At 48.8% G+C, this 24,213-nt stretch overlaps 1 protein-coding gene across 13 annotated transcripts in view; it reads left to right on the top strand.

Moving 5' to 3' along the window:
- The window catches only part of Cacna1b (calcium voltage-gated channel subunit alpha1 B), a 204,901-nt gene that overhangs the window by 57,608 nt on the left and 123,080 nt on the right, over positions 1-24,213 (top strand). For 6 of the 13 annotated variants that reach the window (XM_063228637.1, XM_063228634.1, XM_063228692.1 and 3 more), the window contains exons 7-13: positions 7,290-7,393; positions 8,700-8,815; positions 9,413-9,469; positions 9,606-9,659; positions 9,924-10,013; positions 17,056-17,265; positions 21,053-21,165. In XM_063228637.1, the coding sequence (XP_063084707.1) occupies positions 7,290-7,393; positions 8,700-8,815; positions 9,413-9,469; positions 9,606-9,659; positions 9,924-10,013; positions 17,056-17,265; positions 21,053-21,165 (744 nt within the window). Of the gene's footprint in view, positions 1-7,289; positions 7,394-8,699; positions 8,816-9,412; positions 9,470-9,605; positions 9,660-9,920; positions 10,014-17,055; positions 17,266-21,052; positions 21,166-24,213 lie in introns of all 13 variants that reach the window. The other 7 variants (XM_063228698.1, XM_063228645.1, XM_063228651.1 and 4 more) reach the window with 2 other exon arrangements.

Raw genomic sequence — 24,213 nt, forward strand, 5'->3', positions numbered from 1 at the left:
CAGTGGCCCTCCTCTGCCTGCTCAGAACTCCGCAGTTCCAGACAAGCTGGGCCTCAGGGACACTGTGCGCCCACCTGCCCCTTGGAAGCTCCACAGTTCTTCAATCGCAGCCGGGTTAGGGTAATCACCACAGGCCGCAGTGCTTCAGGAACCTGTGGACCCTCCCTGGTTGCAGAGATATCCACAGTCCTCCAGACACGCAGAGAGGCCAGTGAGGGCACCCCAGATCTGCCCAGCTCCTCCTCTGCAGACCTGTGGCCAGGCGCGGCAGCTAAACAGGCTGGGCTAGGCTGGTAGTGTGGGCCAGCCCACCTATTGGGAGCTCAGCAGGTCTCCAAATGAAGCCGGGAATGGGGAGGCTGATGTGGAAGCCTTAAACCCACCTCTCTCCTTCACTGCACCTGGAAGCCTGAGGGAACTCCAGCAGTCTGGGCGCAGAAATCCAGAGTCCTCCAGACACGCAGAGAGGCCAGTGAGGGCACCCCAGATCTGCCCAGCTCCTCCTCTGCAGACCTGTAGGGCCAGTGATATCTAGGGTATTTGGGTCCAGGCTGCAGGTGAAGGCGGGGATAGCAGGGCAGGGGTGTAGGGCTGCATGGACTGAGACTCAGAAAAAGGTCATGCTGTGTCCTGGGGGGAGCCTGTGTCTTGCATGTTTGTTTCCTTCTCATCTGGTCTGTCTGGCATGGGTTCCTCTTCGGTTTCCTCCCTTTCATACCTGCACCAGCCAGCCTGGGTGTGGTGGCTGAGGTAAAAGTTGAGGAACAGATCTGTGGGGACCTGTCTCACTCCTACTTTCCCTCTACATGGGTTTTCTTAGTGGACACGGATGCCTCTTTGAGGTGAAGACCTTCCCTGCCCCTCCTGTGAGAGGCTTGTGAGCCTACAGGTGTGAGAACAAGGAACTTGGTGCCTCCAGGGTTTTGGAAGGTGGAGAAGGAAGTGGTCTGGCTTGTGAATTCTGTGGGTAGCTGGAGGTTGTATTCTTCTTGGATGTCCTGGTTGTAAGGCAGTGCTGGGGTGCCATGTGCTATCCTCTAGAGCTAGCCTCTTGTGCATTGAGGATGCTCCTTCGGCCATGTGCTATTGGGGCTCTGTGTGTTCTCATGGCCTTTGTGTGTCTATCACTGTTAAGAAACAGGAGAAAGGGGTAAGGATGGGACCCTTTGTCTTGTGCCTCCCTGTAGGTTTATGAGGCCCCAGGCTACTGTGAAACCAGGCATTCAGCAAGTACTTAGTAAGTGTTTGAGGTGCTGATCTCTCAAAAATATTGACAGGTAGAGGAGGAGTTAGAAAAAAGCAGCCTAGAATGCATGAAACTGGATTCCTTCCCAGCTGAGGGTTGTGTCTGATGACAAGCTTTGTGTGATCAAGGGAACAAGGAGCAGGGACAAAGGCAGTGATGAGGAGCTTGGCTATTCTCCCTCTGTAGCCATTAAAAGAGCAGTTTTCACAAAGATAGAACCTAAAAATAGCTCTGAGCTGGCCATGTTCCTGCCAGCCCTGCCCAAAGGAAAGGCTGTGTGACTAGGTTTCTGTGGCCCTTAGTGTCCCCTGGGGCTCAGCCAGCAGTTATAGTGACTCAGATGCCCCTTTCCTTGTCTGGGACCCCCAGTAGGGGATGGACAGGAAACAGGTCCTGGAGCTGGAGGCACTGGCTGTGAAAGGGCACAGAAATTTCAGTGGGGTCCATGGGCACTGGTCACCACCTGTCCAGGGCCACGCAGGAGGCATTCAGCACATAGAACTCAGATAATGGCAAATACCATGGAGGTTTGAAACAAGGGAAGTGAAGAACAGGGGTGACCAGTTAGAGGGCCCTGGAAGACAGGGCCTAGAAACTAGACATGTAAATGTTACCGAGTGATGCCTAGAACGTTTGATGGGACCCCAGGAAGGAGGAGTGAGAGTGAGCTTTGAGCCTGGCACCATACAAGACCAGAGTGGAACCGATCAGCTCCACTCTTGTTAAAGGTCTGCAAGTCAGTGTTGGACCTGGGACAGGATCCTCTGGAGAGGGGCTTTGTGGTCCCTTCAACCAGATAATCTTCCAAGTGGTGGTATCTGGGCTCCTCGTGAGCAAAAGCCACCATCCTGCAGCACGAGTGGAGGGAGGGATGGGCAAGGGTCCTGCTGTTGTCAGGAGAGAGAGGGTGTATTGGGGACCTGGCAAAGATTCCCAGCTGCCTGTATAAGGGGTGCAGTGAAAGGATGAAATAAGAAACAGAAAAAAATCTAGTAAGGGGCTGAGAAGTCAATGCCTGAATGTGTAGAGACCAAGATACTCCAAATCAGCCACTATTGAGTGTATACAATGTAGGAGGGGCCAGTGGAAGATTTCCGGTTGGTAGAAGACTCAGAGGTCCATGGCTCAGCAGGGAGCAGATAATCATAGGATGACTGAAGAGGTGGAGATGATTTGTGATAGGAAGGATCTTGCTTTGGAAATTTTTTTTTTTTTTTGTCTTTTTGAGACAAGGCCTTACACATTTTAGGCTGGTCTTGAATTTACTTTGTAGCATAGGCTGGCCTCGACTTTATTTTATTTTATTTTTTTTGGCACCAGGGATGGAACTCATGACCTCACAGTTGCCAGGCAGGCATTTATGCTGCTGAGCTAAATCCCTGGCTCTGGAGTGTTCTTTTTAATCTTGGTAGTTTTAGTCTTAGTGGGTGGGAGAGGATGGCCCATCCCAAAAGAGTTAATCAGAAATCTCAAAAGGGTGATACCATAATTCCAAGCCTCCATTTCAAGGACACAAAATTAGCCATTATGAACTTGTGATCCCCAATAATGGTGATCAAGATGGATCCTAGAGTCTCTCTCTGCTGAAAGTGGGAAGTGAGTAGGAAAGGGAAGCTGCTCTCCTAAGCTTTGAAAGGGAGTGAAATCCGATGGGGCTGCGGAACTTGCTGACGTGCCTTGTGGGAGATGAGTCAACAGGTGCTTGATTGGCTAGAGAGATGAGACCATCTTAGGATGTGCAAGAAAGACCTGGCCTGCTCCCTCCTTCACCCTTCCCTGCTTTGCCACGTGAGGGTCAGCAGCCCCAAGGCAGGAGAAGTGGTGGGTGTGGAGGAGGAGCAGTGAGAGCTGCCTTCCTCTCCCACTGACAGGGCCAGCTGCCGCAGGCCAGCCCAGGGAGCAGCTGTCCACATGAAACATGTGACTGTTAACTCCCAGCTGGGACTGGACATTTTGATTCCTGAATTGAGACTGTTATGTTGTAGGACCTTCTGCTACCGGGAGTTCCTAGAAAGGCTGCGGGACTTGTTCGTTTTAAACTTTACTCTGAGGAGGATTGCTTCCCTGCTGTGTGCGGAGAGGCTGAGAGGTGGATGTTGGTTGATGATTCAGATCTGTTTCGATCTGAGAAGAAGAGTGTTAAGATAACATAGGTCTGAGGCTAACCCAAATTGCGTCTGCCCTGGATTGGATGAGCAGTGTGAGAGAAAGAGAGGAATCAAGGATGGTGTGACTTGAGCTCCTGGGGAAGGTGCAGTTCTATCCAGTTTTGTTCTAATGGGGGACAGTAGTGAAATTCCAGATTCTGTTTCTGCCCTGCGAAGTTATTGGTCACCGTTTCCATCCAGGTGGAAGTGTTAGGCTTGTAAGAGGGAGTTCTGAAGGGACAGCAGGGCCAAGGAGGCACATGTAAAACCACTGACATATGGCAGTGCTTGAAATGATGGGATGGGGTGAGATCACCTGGTTGGTGAGTGTAGGGAATGATTGCAACGTTTGGAAGCTGGGAGGAAGAAGGAGCCACAGAGGAGGCTGTGGTTGTGCTTTTTAAGTGGGTGGCAGTGATATTAGGTGCCTCCTGTGTCCTGGAAGCAGAGCTGTTTTAAGGTGGAGATGCCCTTGATGATGTTGCTGAGATGCCAAGGGCAACGGGAAGGGAAACCCCCAGAACATTACATTTGGCTGGAGGAAGTTGCTGGTGTGCTGAATGGAGCAGTCTGGGTGGCAGAGGTAATAAACTCCTGCAATGTATAGGCCATGGCGGGGTGTACCTGCTCAAAGGAGCTGAGCAGCTGGAGCCAGTCCAGGGCAGTTGAGGTCAAGAGACTGAAGTTTTAAACTACATTAAAAATTTTTTTTTCTTTTGAGACATGGTCTTGTTGTGCAGTTCAGGCTGGCCTTGAACTCACCATGTAGCCCAGGCTGGCTTTGAATCACAGCAGTCTTCTTGCATCAGTACATACCACCATCGCCGGTATAAACTTTAAATTTTGAGAGAGAATAGATTCACGTGGGGTTTTGACTAACACAGAAGAATCCCACGTGCCCATTGCCCTTTTTCTCCCAGTGCTAATGACCCACAGAGCCCCAGCCGCCACCATGGTCAGGGTGTTGGTATCCACACAGTTGTGCAGGTGCCCCTGCTGCAGGTGCTGCCATGGCCACCTGTCTCTCTTGCCTTCTCTAATCTCTGACAGTCTCTAGTCTGTTCACCATGTCTGTAATTTTGGCATACCAAGAATATTACATAGGTAAAACCATACCTACTGTAACTTTCTGGTGTTGCTTTTTTTTTTTTTTTTAAATTTTGAGATAGGCTTCTGAGCTTTCAGGAACTTGGCGGTCTTTCTGGTTTAGCCTCCCAAGTAGCTGGGATTTACGGGTGTATACCACCACACCTGGCTCCTTTTTAGTTTTGATGAAGTCTAGTTTTTCAGTTTTCCCTTTTGTGGCTTGGGCTTTTAGTGTGAAATCTCAGAACTCTGCCTAGTCTGAAGTCCTGAAGATTTCTTCTTGTGTGTCTTTTTCTTAAACATTTCTTCTACGTATGTTAGAACCATATTAGGATAATGCTACAGATTTTGCTCCACCCATCAAACATAATTTAGAAAAATCAACAGGTGAAAAGTATTTATAAATGATTGTGATCTGTCTTTGTTCTTCCTTCCTTCCTAATTGTTAGTGATTCATTTTTCATCTTTCTGTTTTTGTTTAGCGACATTTTGTTAGCTGTGCTTTGAGGAGCACTCTGCTGGTGGTAAATTCTCCTCATTTTCCTCCTCGAAGGATATTTTGCTGAATATGGATATCTGGGGTGACAGGTTTTTTTTCTGTTAGCTCCTAGAAATATTGGACCACTTTCTTTCACCCACTGGCTTCTGCTGAAGGGAATTCTTTAGACTTTTTTTGTTTTTTTTTTTGAGACAAGGTCTTACTATGTAGCCTAAATGGCCTCAAACCCGCTGAGATCCTCCTGCCTCAACCTTCTGCTACCACACAGAAGCCCTGGAACCATTTTCTCCTATAGATAAGAGATTGTTTATACCTGTTGTATCTTGTGGATTGCTTTATCCTGCAGGTTTTTGAGTCTGCAGGTTTGTGTCTCTTTCTAAGATTGGGGGGGGGTGGTTAGTCATTATTCCTTCAGTCTTGTTCTTTTTCTCCTGTCCTCTGGGACTCTGATATCATGAATACTAGATCTTTTGTTAGAGTACTGCTCATTTCGAGGTTCCATTCCCTTTGTGATGAAGTTATTTCTGCTGTTATTTATTCTGTCTTGGTGTTCCTTGTGTTTCCTCCATTCTGTTACCAAAAAAAAAAAAAAAAAAAAAAAAGATGCTCACAGAAACACCCAAAATAATGTTTCCCAGGTACCAGGGAACCTCATGGCCTAGTGAAGCTGGCCTGGAGAAGTGACCACCACATCATCTCTGGACTGGCTTTACCCCTTCAGTTTGTATCCTCCCTAGGAGAGTGGAAGTCTAGATTCAGCACTAGGTCTTTACTGAAAACAGTGGGTATGGCACTGCTGATTTCCTTGTGACGTTTGGCTGGAGCAGTGTAGCTGCACTGAAAACTGTCTGATGTTTGCCATCGTATGGAGCCGCCCTTCTCCCAGCCCTTTGGTTAGAGACAGCTGGCTTCTATGGGAGCAATTTTTGTTTGTGTTCATTGCATTTCCAAACTGCAGACTCCTTTAGCTCCAAGTCTGGGACATAGGAGGCAAAAAGAAAACCTGGGAAACTCACCATAGATTCTGAGATTTCTGCATGTTTTGGTGTCTTCCTATGCTTGCTTTATATATGATGTTCAAAGTATAAATTGTACTAGGTGAGTGGAGTAGGAGAGAGGTGTATATCTACTCCATTTTTCCAGAGGTGGAAATCGTGTCTTTTTTAAAGATTAGAATATATTTATCTGGGAGAGAAAGCTCCTGTCTGAGAGACAGACAGAAGGGGACCTGAGCACCTAATTTTTTTAAAGATGAGAATAATGAGAGTCACCTGGCTTTCATGAGAAGGGAGGTTGCAGGCTCCCAGAGCTCTAGTAGGTGACAGGACAGATACTGTAGTATAACCCGCTCTTCTCCCAGGAGGAAGGCAGCCTGAGGGTGCTTGTAGGGAAACTGGTGGCTCTGGTGACTGTCCATCTGGTCCACAGGTCTGAGTACTATGTGGGCCTGGGCAGAGATGTCATCTAGGAGTGCAAACCTTAGTTAGATTCTCAGCATCATTTCTCCTAGGGACCCATGGGTCCTGAGTCAGTGTTCAAGAATCAGAATTTACAAGCTACAACCAGACCAGGGACCTGAGGCTCTCCAGGCATGGAATCTGCAGATCCTTCCAGGGCTGGCTGACATTAGACAACAGCCTGTGGAGAGCAGCCCAGCCTTCTGGTAGTGCCAGGCTGTCCTCCTGCCTTCTATGTCTACCTCTCCACTGGTTTGCTCTAGCACTGGACTTCCATGGATGAATAGAGGTCCTCCACCCCTAGCCAAGTCCACTGGGATCCATACACAGATGGTAGTTGTGGAATCAAATTGGATTCTGGGGCCTGTGCTACGAAAAACAAAGTCTGGAGGAGATGGTCCTTCTTCGTTTTCAGCAATTCATATCATGCCTGGGGTGCCTGGCTCCTTTGGGCCAGGCCCCGGGTAGAACTGTCCCCTAGGGCTTCTGGGGAACACAGCAGAACCTCTCAGGGCCCCTGAATGGTAGGCATGGTCCCTGACAGGTGGTTAAACATGGACCTTTGAGCTTCTGGGGGCGATGTCTTCAGAGCTGCTCAGGGAGATGGTGAGTGTTAGAGACCAGGCATGCAGCCTTGAGCAGCGTATGGCTCTGTGGTGGTGCTGTGTTTGTCAGCAGTGCTGGGCTGTGGTGGTAGGCTCTGTGACCCTGGTGCCATGGAATTTCCAGTCCAGGAAGAATCCAGGAGGTGAGCCTGGACTCCCACCTGGACCATGTTGTTTGCTTCCAAGGCTTGCGAGGGCCCAGACACACTTTTGTGTTCTGCTTGTCCTTCATCTCCTTCTTGCTTCCAGACAAATGACGCAGCCGGCAACACCTGGAACTGGCTCTACTTCATCCCGCTCATCATCATTGGCTCCTTCTTCATGCTGAACCTGGTGCTGGGCGTGCTCTCAGGGTAAGACTGTGTTCTCAGGCAGGGAGCAAGGAGGAATTGTAAGTTGGTGCCCATTGTCCTGGGCACTAATGACTTTTCCTTTGTGTCACCTTTCCAAATGCCCTTGACTTTTCACTGGTCTCCTTCCTTCTGTTAAATGCGTGGCCTTTGCCCTGCTTCTGCTGTGAGATGGGGCCACTACTTCCTCTCAGCTGGGAATGGTCTTTGCTAGGGTTTCAGGCAAGCTCAGTGGCCACAGGGAAGGCCCTCTGTCACCACAGGATACAGACTTGGCTCAGAGTCTTGCTGCACCCCTCCAGTCAGGTTACTTCTTCATGCTGAGTTCTGCTAGGAAGGGGCACAAGGCTGGGAGTGTTTCCTGGAAAAGATGTTCCTGACCCTTCCCTGGAAATGGGCTGTGGGAGTGGGCCTGGCAGTGGGCACAGGCATCTGCCCATCACCCATGGTAAGACTGAGGAATCTGTGTTGTCAAGGTGATGGAGGAGTCAGGCCTGGCTGGCTTCTCTGTCTCCACTTGAGCATCAGATTGCCTCAGGCCCTGGTGCACTGGCCATGTGCTCAAGGTCAGTCCCATCAGGTTCAGGGCTTCCTTTGTACTCTGGCCTGAAGACCTCCATAAGGAAAGGAACTTGTGTATGCTTGCAGGCCTTGTGGACCCACATGTGCACATGGGTGTGTGTGTATGTGTGAATGGCTTCCTTTTGCACTCTGACCGTGGGATGTAGGCTGGGACTGGTGTGGGATAGCCTGTTCTGTACTGGTCACCAGGCTTGAAGGGCTGGGATTAAGGGAGGCTCAGGGGTACAGATGACCCTCTGGGCTCATTGTAAGCCTTAGAGGTTTGGTGGCAGAAGCAACATGACTTCTGCAGAATTTCCCTCTTTACCCTGTGAGCCAACCAGTCCCTCTTCGTTTGCTTCCTGTCTGTCCTGTCCCCAGGTCTGCCTCACCTCCAGAAAACAGTGGCCATTATCCTTCAGGGAATTCTTGCCAGAACTCTCTGGGGGGATAGCAGCTAACAGTCCTGGCAGGGGACTAGGGTCCAGGCAGGGGACTGGGGTTGTCTCTGCCCTCAGAAACCCTCTGCCCCTGAGTGCTGGAGTCTGAGAAGGATCATCGTGGGCTGACAGTCAGGTTCCCCGGGGAGCAGAGCTGCCCGATGTTGCCCAGTGTCTATCACATAGGTTAGAAGAGGGTGCCTGGAGGGACCACCCTGGAGCCTTGGTCTCTGGGACTGCATGCCAGTGGCTGTGTGGTCTCTGCACTCACTTGCTCTGCTTGCTTTCCTTCTCCCTACGTGTTGCAGGGAATTTGCCAAGGAGCGAGAACGGGTGGAAAATCGCCGTGCCTTCCTGAAGCTCCGTCGGCAACAGCAGATCGAGCGGGAGCTGAACGGGTACCTGGAGTGGATCTTCAAGGCTGGTGAGAGTCCAAGGGGGCAGGTGTTATGCTCCTGAACTGCTTGCTGTCTCTGTGTCTTCAGGTCTGTTCTGCCTCTGGGGTGGGTTTGGTGGAGGAGGGCTTTGTAATGAGAAGACCTTTTTCTCCAGCTCATCCAGAGCTCAAATACCAGGCAGCCACATGGCACTGAGAACATCGGGCTTTCAGATAAAGGACTTGGGCATGGCCCAGCCTAGAGCTTAGACCCAAGGACCCTGCCCTTGACCAGAGCCCTGGCTCTGGCCTCTGGGAGGGAAGACTTTGTGACTTCCTTCCTTGGCTCTTCACTATGGGGCCACCCCCACCTGCTGAGGTTTCACAAGTGCTTCTACTGCAACCAACTCTCCTAGAGGGAGGTAGAGGGAGAAGAGTGGATGGGAAAGTGGGAGAGACTCAGGCACAGGGTGCTATGTGAGTCTTGGTAAAAGTGGCCCAGCCACAGGCCTGCCGGTTGCTGGAGTATCACAGCAGAGCTGGTGGGTGCTCCCAGGTAGCGCGTGCGCTCATCTGGAGCTTGGCTTGGGGGCCTGCCCTGTTGAGATGGCAAGAAGGCCCTGACTAAGGCCATGTCCCTTGCAGAGGAAGTCATGCTGGCTGAGGAGGATAAGAATGCAGAAGAGAAGTCACCTCTGGATGGTAAGTTACTCTTAATGTGGAGTGGGCCCTGTGGTCACTGGGATGGCTGCCAGTACAGAAAGGTCCTGTCAGGTAGCTGGGCCTTGGGGCTTTTTTTTGGTACTGGAAATCAAACTCAGGACCTCATGCTTGCCAGGTGGGTGCTGCACTACTGAGCTAGATCCCTGGCCCACACTGGAACTCCGAGCAGGTCAGTGCTGGCCTTGCCCCAGGGAAATGTTTCTGGTGGTGGCCAGGCTTCCCTGCTAAGCTCATTTTGAAGAGAAGAGAGAGCAGAAGGGAGCCCCAGGGGGCCTGGAATTGTCCTACCCCAGCCTCAACTCAAGCTTTCGGACAGGAGATCAGGGAGGGCAGCCCATTCTGTGAGGGGATCCCCTGTCCTCATCTGAGAAATCCCCTCAGACGGGTGGCCTGGTGGCAGCTCATAGTCTCCACCACCCTTTGTTTAAAGCAGTGTTGAAGAGAGCTGCCACCAAGAAGAGCCGCAACGACCTGATCCACGCTGAGGAGGGCGAGGACCGGTTTGTGGACCTCTGTGCAGTCGGTAAGTCCCTGGGGTCCTCTGTGTGTCTAGCTTCCTCCGTGTCCCCTGCCACTCCTGGCTTCCTTCTCACCCAGATGTGCACTCACTCATCCCAGTACACTGCTGACTGTGGCTGTGTGGACAGAGCATCAGCACTACGCAGAACCCCCCACTCTGAAGGGATCACTCTCAGCCCTGTCTGTCTTCCTTGTCCTGTGTCTTGGCCTCTGTGGCCCCTGCTCCATCTCCTGCTGCTCACTTGAGGAGCAGAAGGCTGCATGTGATTAGTTCATCCTGCAGAGTGGTGTTGAGTTTCCTTCCTTGCCTTGCAGGAGAATGCAGCTCTGGTCGCTACTAGATGCCTGGTGTCTGGCTTGTATCAGACCCACTGGACTTGCTCTCCAGAATTCTGAGTTATATCTGTTTCTTATTAGATCATTATGCTCACAGGACAGAAAGGTGCATGCCGTGTGTACATACACACGTTCTAACTTTTGTGTTTCCACTCAGGCCCAGAAGGCCCATGTTAATCCCAGGAACATACACTTCCTCATTTCCTGCTCATTTCAAAAAGCAAAGACACACACATATGTGTGCATGCACACACACCCATATATGCCTGTAGAATTAGTGCAGCTTTTCCTGTTACAAAAATAATTTTGTACAAATTTTCTCATGGATGCTTTTTGGAAACCCATCCTTAGTCTGATTTTGTGAAAGAAAATGAAGAGTTTTTTTTTAGAGTTTTTTTCTATGGCTCATAATCATTTACATAACACTGAAAGTATTTGTTATTTGTAGGTGAAATGAAACTGTGAGCCACATAATCCAAAAGAGGAGGAAGGAAGGAGGGATAGAAGGATGAAAGAAAGAAAGAGATAGGCCAGGCATGGTGGTGCACTCCTGTAATCCCAGCACTTGGGAGGCTGAGGCAGGAGAATCATGTGTAAGTTCGAGACCAGTCAGGGCTATAAAGTAAGCCCAAGGCCAGCTGAACTATGTAGCAAAACCCTGTATCAAAAAAAAAAAAAAAAAAAAAAAAAAAAAAAAAAAAAAGAGAGAGAGAGAGAGAGAGATAGAACTTGATCAGTCTTGTTATTTATACTCTGTTAAGAAATCTTCCTTTGGGCCAGGGATTTAGCTTAGTGGCATAAGCGCCTGCCTCACAAGCGCGAGGTTGTGAGTTTGATCCCTGGTACCAAAAAAACCAAAACAAAACAAAAAAAGAAATCTTTCATTTCCTCTGGGTGTTCAATCTTATTTCTATAGGGCTGCATGTATATTCTCACACAGTTTTTCCCACCTCTCCTGTATTTAGTCATTTATGTGTTTATTTATGCAACAAATGTGTAATTGCCTGTCTTTGCTACTAACTGAAAGCATCCTGCCTCCCACATTGAACAGAACAGTAAATTGCTTCCTCTTTTGGAGGAGAGGGCACCAGGCAAGTAGGAAAATAGGAAAAATACGTAGTATATCAAAACCATACGCAAAGAGGTGAGCAGGAAAGGGGAAGGTCTGAGGTGTGCATAGTTGCAGCTTCAGAGGCCTTAGGACAAGGCTTGCTTTTCAGTAAGGAGCTGAAGGAAGCGGGGGAGCCAGTGTTAGAACTGGGAAAAGCCTCCCCCAGCAGGGTGAGATCTCCAGGACGAGTGTGTGGTCTGGGAGGAGGCCATCATAAGGACTCAGAGACTCAGGCAGATTGGTCAAGCAATGGCTCAGGCAGCTGTGTGAGGGTCTGAAGGGACACTGTGTGGCTTCTGTGGTGGCAAGGTCTCTGGATCCATCTGGGTACTGTCTTCAGGGTACCCAGGTTCAAGGTAAACTGAACTGAGGGACGGGCGGCAGCAGGGTGGTGAGTCCGGAGACCTGGAGGTGGCAGGGAAGGGGATACTGAATGTTTTGGTTCCAGCTCTGTTTTAAAGACACACACACACACACACACACACACACACACACACACACACACACATGATTTGCTGACCATTTGATTGGGGTGGAAGACAGACATCAAGGATAGGTTCTCAAGTTTTGGCCAGGTGATAGGAGGGCCAGCCTGAGAGGCAGGACTGTAGGAGAGTGGGGTTGTGGGCCCTCCTCAGTTCAGAACATGGTGAGATCAGGATGAGTGTTGGAGGGCAAGGCCGATGCCATGTGGGCATTTGCACTGGCACCTGGCTTGCAGTCGGAGCCCAGACTGGGGCTTCTGGAGTTGTGTGTATCCTGGCTGCCTCAGACCCACCCACACTGCCCTGCTTCCTCCTGGGTTCCAGTGTGTCTCTCTTTGCTTTTCTTCTTTTTTCTTATTGGATCATATGGAATAGATATATATAGTATCTATGTATATATAGATATATATAGTATCTATATGATCACTTTTAGATAGCCAGATTTTAAATTTCTTGTTTTGATTTTCAATTTTTTTATATTAAGTTTATCTTTCTAATTTTTTGTTTATCATTTGGCTTAAGAGTATGTAATTTGTTTTTTATTCTTTAATAGTGAAGGCATTTTAGTTTGTGCATTTTTTTCTACATAAAGCTTTGCTGTGATTGCTCCTTCATATCAGTTTCTAAATCTTTATATTCCTGTTTGGGTCAGAGTTTTTCTAGGACTATGCTTCTTAATTGATAAATAGTTACAATATTTTGGCTATATTTTTAGTATTTCTAATTTGGTTAGGAAGGTGCCTTGTAAATCTCCACACTTGTAAGTTTTTAAGTTGTAGGTTCATAGCTGATATTAAAATTTCATTAGCATAAATTAGAATGTAGTCCTGTATCTAAGTGCTACTTACACGTAGGCCTGTTTGTTGGAGTCCAGTTTGTTGGATATAATTTGCAATTCTTTTTTTCTTTTTTCGTTTTGGTGCCAGCAATCAAACTCAAGACCTTGCATTTGCCTGGCAGGGGCTGTGCTGCTGAGCTATATCCCCAGCCCCAAGTTTTTGGTTCTTTGCTTATGATTTCTGTTCTCAAGATCTGTCTAGTTCTGAGGTTTTAAGCGTCCCACTGTGTGTTTTTCACAAAGCTCCTCTTGCAGGTCCCACAGCTGTTATTTGCATACTTGGCTCCTGTGCAGTTTGTCTAGTGTGAAGAGATGATTGTTATTCTTTTTTTGAAGGTGACCTTTGCTCTCTGCCCTGCTCTAAACAGTCCTGCCTTGTCTGATGTTACATAATGCCACCCACCACTCTGCTTTTTGTTACTATCACTGTTTTTGATTTTTAGATTACATTTGTTTGGTACCTTTCTTTCTTTTTCTGTTTTTCTTTAGCATTTTAAGTATTCTTATAAATCTTATTTATCTGGATTTGCTTTGTTTTTCCTTTTCTTAAACTATCTTATGGTCTCTGTCTTTTTTTTTTTTTTTTTGGTACCAGGGATTGAACTAGCAATCTTGCGCTTGCCAGGCAGGTGCTTAGGCCCCTGAGCTAAATCCTCGGCCCATGGTCTTTGTTTTTATACTTGACCTTAACTAAAGAAGTTGAGAAACGATGGCAGAGTCTGTTTGTATTTTTTATTTCTCATTTATATTGCATTACTATTTCCTCTACTCTTCATCCTTCTTTTTTATTTTTTTGGTTCCAGGGATCAAACTCATGACCTCATGCTTGCCAGGCAGGCGCGTATGCCACTGAGCTAAACCCCCGGTATCTTTACCCTTATTCCTGCTTTAGCTAAGCTGTTATTTTTATCATATCTCCTAACCCTCATTAATTTCCAATGTCTATTTTTTCCATTTCAGAAATAGTATATTCCCTTCTTTGATTTCATAGTTAGAAATATAATTCTTTACTGTTTTAGTTTGGGTCTTTACCAGTCTCACTACCAAGATGCATTATTTCCATCACAAAATTGTTCTGTGCCCATTTATTCTGTACCAGCCCCATTCAGTAAGGGCTTCCCCTCCACTCATCACCCCCCCCCCCCCGGTGGAGCTGGGTCACTGTCCTTGTGCCTGTGGATGCCTCCAGGCCCAGCCATCAGATCTGTGCCTCTGCTGGATATTTCCAAGGCCTGGCCACAGTCTCTGCTTGACTTTCAGCATGCCCTCTTCTCCATTTATGGCTCACTAAAGGTGCACATGCTTGGTGTCAGCCCTGCTCTGCCCCTGGGGAGCCCACCCTCAGGCAGTGTGCAGGCAGTGTGCACTAGGTCTGAGCTCTTGCGTGCTCTCGGGAGCCCTTTCTTGGTCCTCACCCATCACCAAGCCTCAGCTGCTACACATCTGTGGGTGTCACTCTGTCTTTTAGCATCCTGTGACACATGGGGCACTGGGTGCTGCTGGCCCTTTGTTTGTCAATGGCATGTTCTCTGCCTGGTGTCTGGAAACAAGGTGCAGATCTGCTCCTGTGAGGAATGTTTTCTCCCATTGTCTAATTCATCTCCTCTCCTGGCTGTCTTCGCTTTCACAACTCTTGCGTTTCTCTGGTTTTGCTCCTTTAGATCTCTTACGATTTCTTTCTTAAACTTCCTCTCTGTTTTCAGAACACTACTTATCCTCATCTCCTGGGCTGTTAAAATAGATTTCAGGCTCTAGGTTGTCTCATTTGAACCAACTGAGCCTTTGTGACAGGCACTTTGTGCTGTTACTAAGTGAAGAGCTTCTAGGCTATGTGATATCACCAGAGTAGGCAGTGACCACGTTTGGCTTGTTGCTTGACCCATGTCACTCTCACTGCCATGTGCTAGGCGCAGGGACACTCATGGGGAACTCCTCTGCCTCCTTACTGGCCCCTGGGAGTTGAAGGCACAGTGAATTTTGATCACTGATTTCTGTGGCTCGTTCAGAGCTTAACACAAACAGTCTACCTGTTTATTGAACAAAGAGTGTTGACCAGGACTACTGAGGACTTAGTGTGGAATCCCACACTGCAGCACCCAGGAGAAAGGAGGCACCTATGTACTAGCATCAGGCCTCTTCCTGTGCTGTCATTCATAGACTGTTTCAGTTTCTCATTTTCCCCTTGCTTGAATCAACCAGATTTTTTTCCTTAAAATTAGCTTTTTCATTATAGAGAATATGTACTGATTAGGCTAAATCTGGAAGATAGAGAAAGTTGAAAAGAAGTGGTTTTCCAGGAAAGCTGTAATTCGAATGGCATATTTCTCCATTTCTGATAGGCTCCCTGCTTTTTTCAAAGCTAGGTGGGGCCACTGCCCAACACAGAATGGAGCACACGGTGGCTGCTGACTGCTTGCCTTCTGTAGGGATTGCTCTCTTGCCCCAGAGACCAGACCCATAAAGTGTTTCGAGGTAGTGTCGACCTGGGGTCCCTGCTTCTGGACCCAGGGTGTCCTGGCTTCTGTCGGGCTGGGTGGCATATCTCTATCCTAGGTGCTGCTGGCTGCTGGCACAGCAGGTCTCTGGGGGTCCCACTCCCCTAGCCTTTCACTGTGGGTAGAGTCAGGGGCCGGGGGCTTTGAGGGACAGTTTTGAGAAGTGTGGTTTTGCACAGGTCTGGCTGTTAGCATGACTGTGCATATCTGTGTGTGTGCATGGGCACAAGTGGACATGTGTGCAGTATGAACAGGCATTAGTGAAAGGGTGTATTCCTGTAAGGCCTTCCTTATGTGGCACTAGCTAGTCCTCACCTGGATACATGTGGTGAGCCAGGCGAGATGGCCATATAGTGTCCATGGCCATCAGGACTGAGAAGTCCTGCCAGTGAGCCAACTCCCACTTAGAGGTGGTGGCTGCCCCAGTGATATCCAGGCCTGGGTCATGGGGGTAGGGCCAGGCTCGAGCAGTACCTTCTATGTATATGGATCCAGTGTGACATCCAGAGTTGGGCATTTGTGATTGGACCTTGTGAGGCCATTCCTAGGCTTATGGACACTCCTTGAGGTACTCCTCCTCTGAACATTGTTTCCCTATCTATCTGATGTGACCACTCAGCTCACAAATTCTTCCAGGGCCACTGCATATAGCACACACGTGAGAAACATACATGCATATTCAAGCCTACATCTGTCTGTGCATAGGGACCCCAGGCCCAAATGGTGAAGTCCCCTGCAAGGCCCTGGCTGGGAAGCTGTGTGCTTACTCAGAGGACATTCCAGAGAGACCCATGTGCAGATCTTTGCTACCCAGAGCAGAGATATTTTCTCTGGGTGCAGGTTTGCTCTGCTGTGGGGCATGTGTCCAGTGGACACTGCCAGACACAGATACACCAGGGCCCATGGCATCCAATAAGATATTCACCATGCAAGGGGCTCAGTGGTTAAAGGACCATGTGACCCTGTCCAGGGAGCTTGTGGCTGGGAACAGGCTAGTAGGCAACCATAGTGATGAGATAATGGGGACACATCATGGTTGGGGTGGCGAGGAGAACCCTGTTTTAGATGGAGCACCCTGAGAAGGGTGCCAGTAGAGGTGATACTCAAGTCAGAACTGATGCTGAGAGGCCAGCTGTGGAAAGGAAGCATAGAGGGAGGAATTTCGTGTCGGGATGGGAGGCTGAGGCAGAGCAGCAGTGGTGCATGGAAGGGAGAAGTTGTGATTGGGGTGAGTGGGAAGAGAACCAGGAGTCAGGTGAAAGCAGGACTAGTTCAGCCCCAAATGGTGAGGATCCGAGGCTTTGTGGGTAGGACAGTGACCATACATGTACATAAATGCATGTACATTATGGGGGCCTGTGGTGCTGAGCCCAGGTCAGCTAATGCTGCACAACTCCCAGACTGGATGTAGGGAGGGACTGGCTGGGTCAGACATACACCCTGGGGAAGAAGTGTGGAGTGCCTGCGGAGAGTGTATCAGGGCTGCCTTCCCAGAAAGTAGATGGCTGCTGGGAATCACAGATAGTGACTGGCTGCAGTCCAGCTCTCCCATCTGGTGCCCAGTAGACATGGAGATCACTGAGGCCTTTGTTCTCTCATTTGACGGGTGAGGGTGGAGCCAGAACCTCCTCTGGGTGTGGTAGAGATGACCATCACACTGCGACTGATCAGTGGAGGAGGGGAGGATGCATCCTTGGGGGTGAGTGTGGTCTGCGGGTTGTGTCCACAAGTAAGATGACCTGAGTTCTGGGGGCCTGCTCAGCCAACTGTTTGTTCTGCAGGATCCCCTTTCACCCGCACCAGCCTGAAGAGTGGGAAGACAGAGAGCTCATCATACTTTCGGAGGAAGGAGAAGATGTTCCGGTTCTTTATCCGACGCATGGTGAAGGCACAGAGCTTCTACTGGGTGGTGCTGTGTGTGGTGGCCCTGAATACATTGTGTGTGGCCATGGTGCACTACAACCAGCCGCAGCGGCTCACCACGGCGCTGTGTATGTACCCAGGGTACTTCCTGCACTGATCTGCTCTGTAGCCAGGAAGCCCAGTCCCACACCTGTTCTTGCTGGAGCATCTAGATGTGGTGGAGGACCCCTATCTGCTGCATACCTGGCCAGCACTCTGTGGCTTTTGCTGGGGTGTGGGCTGAGTCCAGGCTTTGAGGGTCCCTCTGCTCCTAGAGGCACAACTTGGCTGGTATGAGACAGGTCAAGGGGTTCTGGTTGCCCAAATGAGAGGGCCAGCTAGGCCAGGCAGACCCGTTTCCTTATAAGGGCTTTAGATCCTTTGTAGGTGATTCTGTCTTGTGTTCCTCCTGCTCTGAGGTTGTGGCTCCTGCCCTGGAGCTCTGAGGAGGCAAAGTCCTGGCTTCTATTCCTTCTCAGCCCCTTCTGTCATTTCTGTTCTCCTTTTCCATTGGTTGAACAGAGTAAGGAGCTGTTCATGACCAGAGCTGATTTGCATGTCCTGTATCCCATCATGAGGATTGTAGTCTTGCTTGTCTTGGTTCCAGCTACATCTGAGAGAAGGCAAGGAGGAAGGTGCCAGATAGTGAAGCTTTTTGTGCCTGTCCAGAATTGACATGCCAATCTGACCCTAGCCTTAGGCTCTGTGAGCCTCACAATGTCCCCTCACCCCCACCAGCGGTTAGTCATGCTCACACTGGTTGACATCCACCATGGTTCTGGGGAGCAAGACCTGTTTTGGGTTCTCAGGAGGGTCAGGCTCTCTCTAGGAGGACCTGTGTGCTAGGAACCACCCAGGGCACCCAGGAGAGCCTTTTCTGACCTAGAGAACAGCCGTCCTGGTCCCCAGTCTTGGCCCAGTTGCCTGACATTCTGCCCCGATGGTGACCATACCATAGTCCTTCAGGCAGCCACACCCTCCTGTGTACCAGGAAGCCTTGAAGCTACTGAAGGCCGCTTTGCAGACTCTGATGGCTCCACAGGAGACGGGTACACATAGGCTGCACTGGTGGGAGTCTGGCTTACAGCTTCCCCAACTTCTGTGTCGAACTGTTATTTGCCTCGTGAGGAAAGGGCAAAGAGACAGCAATCAAAGGAATCCAAGTTGTGCTTGTCATAGGAGCTGAGGGGTGTCAGCAGAATAGGTGAGATGGGGTAGCTGAGGCAGCTGTATGTGTCCCGGATTTGCCCCTTGCCTCTAGTTCTTGCTTCCTAGAGGAAGTTTGGTATCAGGAGTAGTTTGGTATCAGAACTTGGGCAGTGCTCCCAGTGGGGGCTGGGAGAGGCAAGGGATCTGCTTCCTTCTCACCAGCCAGTTGGGCCTGTTTTTCCCACGCAGGAACCAGTGGTGCTCTGTCTGTCTTTCAGTCTGTCTTGACTGCTGGGTAGCTGCTGCCTGAGCTGTCAAGTGAGTGTGTGTGTGAAAACCTACACAGCTGCTTGCTCCTCTGATGGGTAGGAGCACAGGGCTGGGCTGCCTCTTCTGCTCTTGTTCTGTGATTTCCTGGAGTTCCTGGCTCTGCTGTCCTCACTGAGAGAAGACAGCAGGAGGGAGAGGTGGTGTTTTCCCAGGTTCTCTGTTTGGCAGCTGGGCTGACCTAGTAGGAGAGGGCAGGCTTGGAGCAGACTCACTGGGAGGCCCCTGCCTGAGGCCTGCACCCTATAGATGGGGCTCTGGGTACCTCAGCTGCCTGTCTATGGAGGACTTTCCCCAGTGTTCCTTCAGGACCTTCAAAACTCACACTTGGGTGTAGAAAGAGAGCTGTCAGGCCTTATCATCTTGTGAGCCACAAGACAGACTATCCTGCCCTCCCCCAATTCCCAGAGCATAGTGTCCCCTTGCTACATAGAATACCATTTTAACTGTGTTCCTCAGCTCCCCTCTTGGCTGGTGAACTCCTGGAGAGAAGTGTAAATCTCCCTCGTGCCAGCTCATAGAGGCACCAGCACCTGCTAGTTGGGTGAATGATACAGGAATGAGTCAGTGAGCACCCTTGCTTGGCCTCAGAGGGAAGGTAGGGTGCTGAGGCTTTCTGATCTCTTTCCCTGAAGGCTTCATCTTGGCCATTCTTACAAAGTTGTTGTACTCTGATCCCTCAGGCAGCAAACTGAGGGCTTGTTGGCACCCTCTGTTCATCTTGTGGGTGACTGGCAATCCTTTGCTGTGGCTTCTCCCAAATGGCCCGGTATGCACAGAGGCCTGGCGCATACGCAGAACCTTTCTGATGAATGTGGAGGGACTCTCTACTTCTCAGCTAGGAGCACTGGGTCTTTGCAGACTGCTGTGTTTACTTGTGTCTGCTGGGCTGTCCAGGCTGGACTGTGTGGGCACAGCTTTCCTGCCATACCTCACAGCCATTGTGCACAGCCAGACCCATGTGTCCCTCTTAGGCAGCATCAGGCCTCACTGGAGATGACCCTTTTTTCTCAAGCAGGCCTGGCCTGAGAGTCAGTGGCATCTGTGCCTCTGCTTTTGGTCTGTGGCTTCTCCAGGTAGTATCTTGGCTTCTTGTCCTGTGTTCAGTGTGGAGCTTAGAGATTTTCCACCTGATTCAGAGGTTGGACTTGTGGTGGGTGAGTTGCTCCCAGCAGCTGATTGTCCAAGTACTCAGGCCATTGTGGGGAGGTTCCTTTCCCTCTCTGTTTGCACTGTGCTAGGTAGGCTGTGGAGCCAGTGATCTGCTTGTCCTGGCAGGGAGAGGCAGCTTTTAGAGTGCACCACGATGTGTGGTATGTGTCCTCTCCATTGAATGTTTCATCAGGAAATGTGTTTGCTTGAGGTCTCATATCATGACAGAGGCCTGGAAAAGCTGGGCTGTTGCTAACCACTCACTGGCCTTTTGGAAGTTTGCCTTTATTCCTTTCTTTGGCTCTGCTCTGGTCTCAGAGCTGCTGCCTTATTCCGAGGCCAGGGTGTACTTAGCTTCTGGGATGAAGTAATCAGCTGATATTACTTTGAAAGGAAAAAAAAATTCAAACCAGTGGCCTCAGGCAGTGGACACATCCATGGGTCAGGGAGTTACCTTGAGTCCAGCTGGGCTCTGATGGCTCCCATGCACATTCTCTGGCACCTGAGGCCTACTGCTAGAATCACTGTGGGGTCACCGCCTGCTTTTGCTTTAGCTCTCCTCTTGCATGGGTTGGACTAGTGGAGTTTGTCCTCCATGTTAGTGTGACCTTCTTCTAGGCCTGAGACCCTGGAGGTATGGCAGTGCTACTGCTGGGACTTGTGAGTTGAACTCCCTTCTGTCCCCCTCATTCCCTGACAGCAAGGAGTAGGCTTTGTAGGCCCTTGTAGGCTTGCTTTGTGGCCATTAGGGCTCTTTCTGGAGGGGCTGGATTGCTTGGGATATTAGCATTCTCCCTCCCTGTGGAGCAAAGACATGATCAAAGTTAAAATTTAACATGGTGCTATAGGATCTCAAAAAGGGTGTTAACAGGTCCTTGTGGAGGCAGAGGAGCTGATGAGGAGACTGAGAGGCCCATCTGCAGTCAATATGGGGCAGGAGGTGGTCCACAGCCTGGTAGCACCAGGCATCTTTGGGGATGTCCCTTGTGATCTTGGGTCTCATTCCTGAGCTGGTCCTGGAGCTGTGTTCCATAGACTCTGGGGACTCATTACTGTCTGGACTGGGACAAAAGTCTTGTGTTGCTTTCAACCATTCATTGTTCCAGGCTGAGGTTTCAGAACATGTCTGGTGTAGACCATGCCTGGAAGGCTCAGCCCTAGCAAGACCTTGTGATGTGATGTCCTGTGGTCTGAGCTGGAGACCAGGTGGAGCCTAGTACTAACCTCATCTTCTCCGACTTCTCCTAGACTTCGCAGAGTTTGTTTTCCTGGGTCTTTTCCTCACAGAGATGTCCCTGAAGATGTATGGCCTGGGACCCAGAAGCTACTTCCGGTCTTCCTTCAACTGCTTTGATTTTGGGGTGAGTGGGATGCCTTGTACAGCATTCTTTTGGGGGTCTGGTGCCTTGGAGGGGTGTCCTTGCCTGACAATGTACACCACCCCTTTCATTTTTGTACCCTGTATGGGTTGAGCTCTATGGTCCCAAAGGCTGCCTAAGGCTGGAAAGTACAGGGAGGTGACAGGGGGAGCCTGATTCCCTGGTTTGACTGAGGTGAGTGTGATACAGCCACACCCTGGTGCAGGGCATCATCCTTTCTTGCAATCCTGTCGCAGATGCATGGCCAGCTGAGGGCTCTGTATCCCTCAGCTCTCTGTACTGGCATCTGGTCACCTCACAAGGGTCAATCCCTAGCAGAAGTGGGAGGCTGTGCATATGAGCCAACTGTCTGTGGACATGGTGGGCCTGGGACAGGGAGACCTCAAGGCAGGATGGACGTAGTCTAGTAGCCATGGCTCACTGTGAGTGTCCAGACCAGGATCCAGGCAAGGGCCTGGTCTGGACACTCCTCTGACCTTGGTAGAATGTGTGGTTTGGATTCAGCACACTGAAGAATTAGTCACCAGGAATTCTTCGGCCTTATGGGAGGTAGTTCAGCTTGAACGTTCTGCTTGACTTGACTTCTCCTTTCCTGGGCACTGGAGCTTACAGTTGGCAGAGCACCTGTGTCCACAGTGTCTGTAGAGCTTTATACTGACTCTTTTTTTTTGTCTTTTTCGTTTTTATCGGTACCAGGAATCAAACTCACAACTGCCTGCTTGCAAGGCAGGCACTTATGCCGCTGAGCTAAATCCCCAGCCCCTTATACTGACTCTTGAAACTGGCGTGGGGCTGCCCTGCTGGTGTGTGGAGAGTCAGTGCTTAGTCCAGCATTCTGTCCTTGGGTAGTGATTTATACTGGACTGTGCTACTTTGGGCTTCCTCTGGAACCTAGACATCTGTTGCTCTGAGAGATGGCCTGGAGGAATCTTCTCCTCTTAGTCTTCACCTCCCTGGTCACAAAGAAAGGCTAGAATGTGGCATCCTATTCAGAAAGGGGCCGGTGGCAAGCTAAGAGGGCTTCTAGACGAAAGCCACTCTGCACTCAATTAGATGAGTGCAGGTGATCTGTGCTCAGCTTTTCTGGCCTGGGGCAGTATGAAGGGTAGTACTTATTTTCAGCTCAATAGCTTTCTCAGTCTGTTTCTAATGGTAGGATGGGACCCCAAAAATCTATTTTTGATTGTGTTGTCCTGGCCCCTTTCAGTCCAAGGTAATGTTTCTACATATGTGTCTTTTTGACTATGCAGTTCAGGCTTCCTTGAACTCATTTTGTAGCCCAGGCTGGCCTCAAACTTACAGCAATCCTCCTGCCTCAGCCTCCCAAGTGCTGGGATTACAGGCATGTGCCACCATGCGTGGCCCTATAAATATGTCCTTCAAGAATATTCTGAGTATTTGAGAATATCTTTGTGGATATATTGTGAACCTGATTGAGTTTCAGTCTGTGAGAAGCCATTCCCACAACTCAGGCTGGTCTGCTGGCCTGCCTGCTGAGATGACTGAGGGGCAGCACCCCCTAGTTTTGAAGGGCTTGCCTCCCATACTGGGAAGCACAGTATATCTTTTGGGGCCTACAGGAACATTCCATCATGTCTTTAATCTAAATAAACCTGCTATTCTTGCTTCTGACTTCATCTTTACTTATTTATTTTTAATTTTATTTTAAACAGAGTAAAATTAAACATAACAAAACAGACCGTAAGAAAACAATGTAAGAGACAGATTTCAAAGCAAGACAACTGGAGATCTTCACCCTCTATCACATTGTCTCTTGTTTTCTTCCAAATAGTTGTCCCCATCTTCACATACAGTGAATGCATACAAAACAAAATAGTATAGAACTGATCAGAACAGGATGATGAAGGCATTTTAGATCTTTAGACCAGACAATAAAGAAATCAACAATATCAAAATAGCTGTCCATACCTTCACGTATGTTGAAATTAAACAAAACAGACTAAAATCACTGTGACCAAAGAATAATAATGTTGCTGGATTTCACATCATGACACTGGAATCAGCGCTGCGTACCTTTTTTTTCAAAGTAGCTATTCATCGTGCATTATATAATCAATTCTCATGAACTATTTAGAAGTTCTGTGCATGCATGAATCTCTACATGTATACCTATCCTTTCTGTATTAGAGGGGAAAACAAACAAGACAAAACAAAACAAATTCCTAGAAAAACATGAAATGAAAAAGACATATAAAACCACAGTACAAGGTGATCTACAATGGTTACTATGATACCTTCAATAGAATTGTCTATATCATCAGGCATAGTATAATTGAACATAGCAGTACATAACAATGTTAATAAAAACAAAACATTGGAGACTTCAAAAGCAGGTAATAGTTAAACCAGAGTGGGTATCCTTAGTGAATCTTGTCGTCTTTAGAGTAGTTGCCTATATTCTCAGACTTGATACTATCAAACATAACAGATTCGAATAAAATCAGTCAAGACAAGATAAAATCAGTCTAACAAAGCAGATTCAAATAAGATCAGTCATAATAAGACAGTGTAAGTTATACAAGGCTTCAGATTAAGTTAATAAGAAATTAAGAATGGTTACCGTAGTATATCCTGCTATTATTGGAATAGCTGTCTGTGCCCTCAAATCTAGTACAAGTAGACAGACTGGAATAGAATATAATAAAACTAAACAGAGTGATGAGAATAATGTGGATTTTAAATAATGATACACTATTAACAATGTCCTTTGCTTTCTTTTTTTAGACAATTCCTCCCCTTTCACTTTCACAGGGTGCATTGTACATTTTGGGCCCCACTAACTCCTTTAGTGTTTAGATTAGAGGGGCAACCCGTTATCTACCTAAGTGGTTGTGAACTTTTTTACCCCTGAGCTTGATCTTAAGTTGTATTCCTTTACCTACAAAAGCCTCAAGGTTTTCCTTCACTCCACTGCACAGAAGTGTCATGTCTTTCCAACTTATCTGCAGCTACTGGATGAGCTGTCCCTATTTCTCTTTGGTTCCCTGTCACATACAGCATTGTTTTCTC

The sequence above is a fragment of the Cavia porcellus genome, unplaced genomic scaffold, assembly GCF_034190915.1.
Source record: "Cavia porcellus strain 051 isolate PalLab524CR breed Dunkin Hartley unplaced genomic scaffold, mCavPor4.1 scaffold_1, whole genome shotgun sequence".
Classification (NCBI taxonomy): domain Eukaryota; kingdom Metazoa; phylum Chordata; class Mammalia; order Rodentia; family Caviidae; genus Cavia; species Cavia porcellus.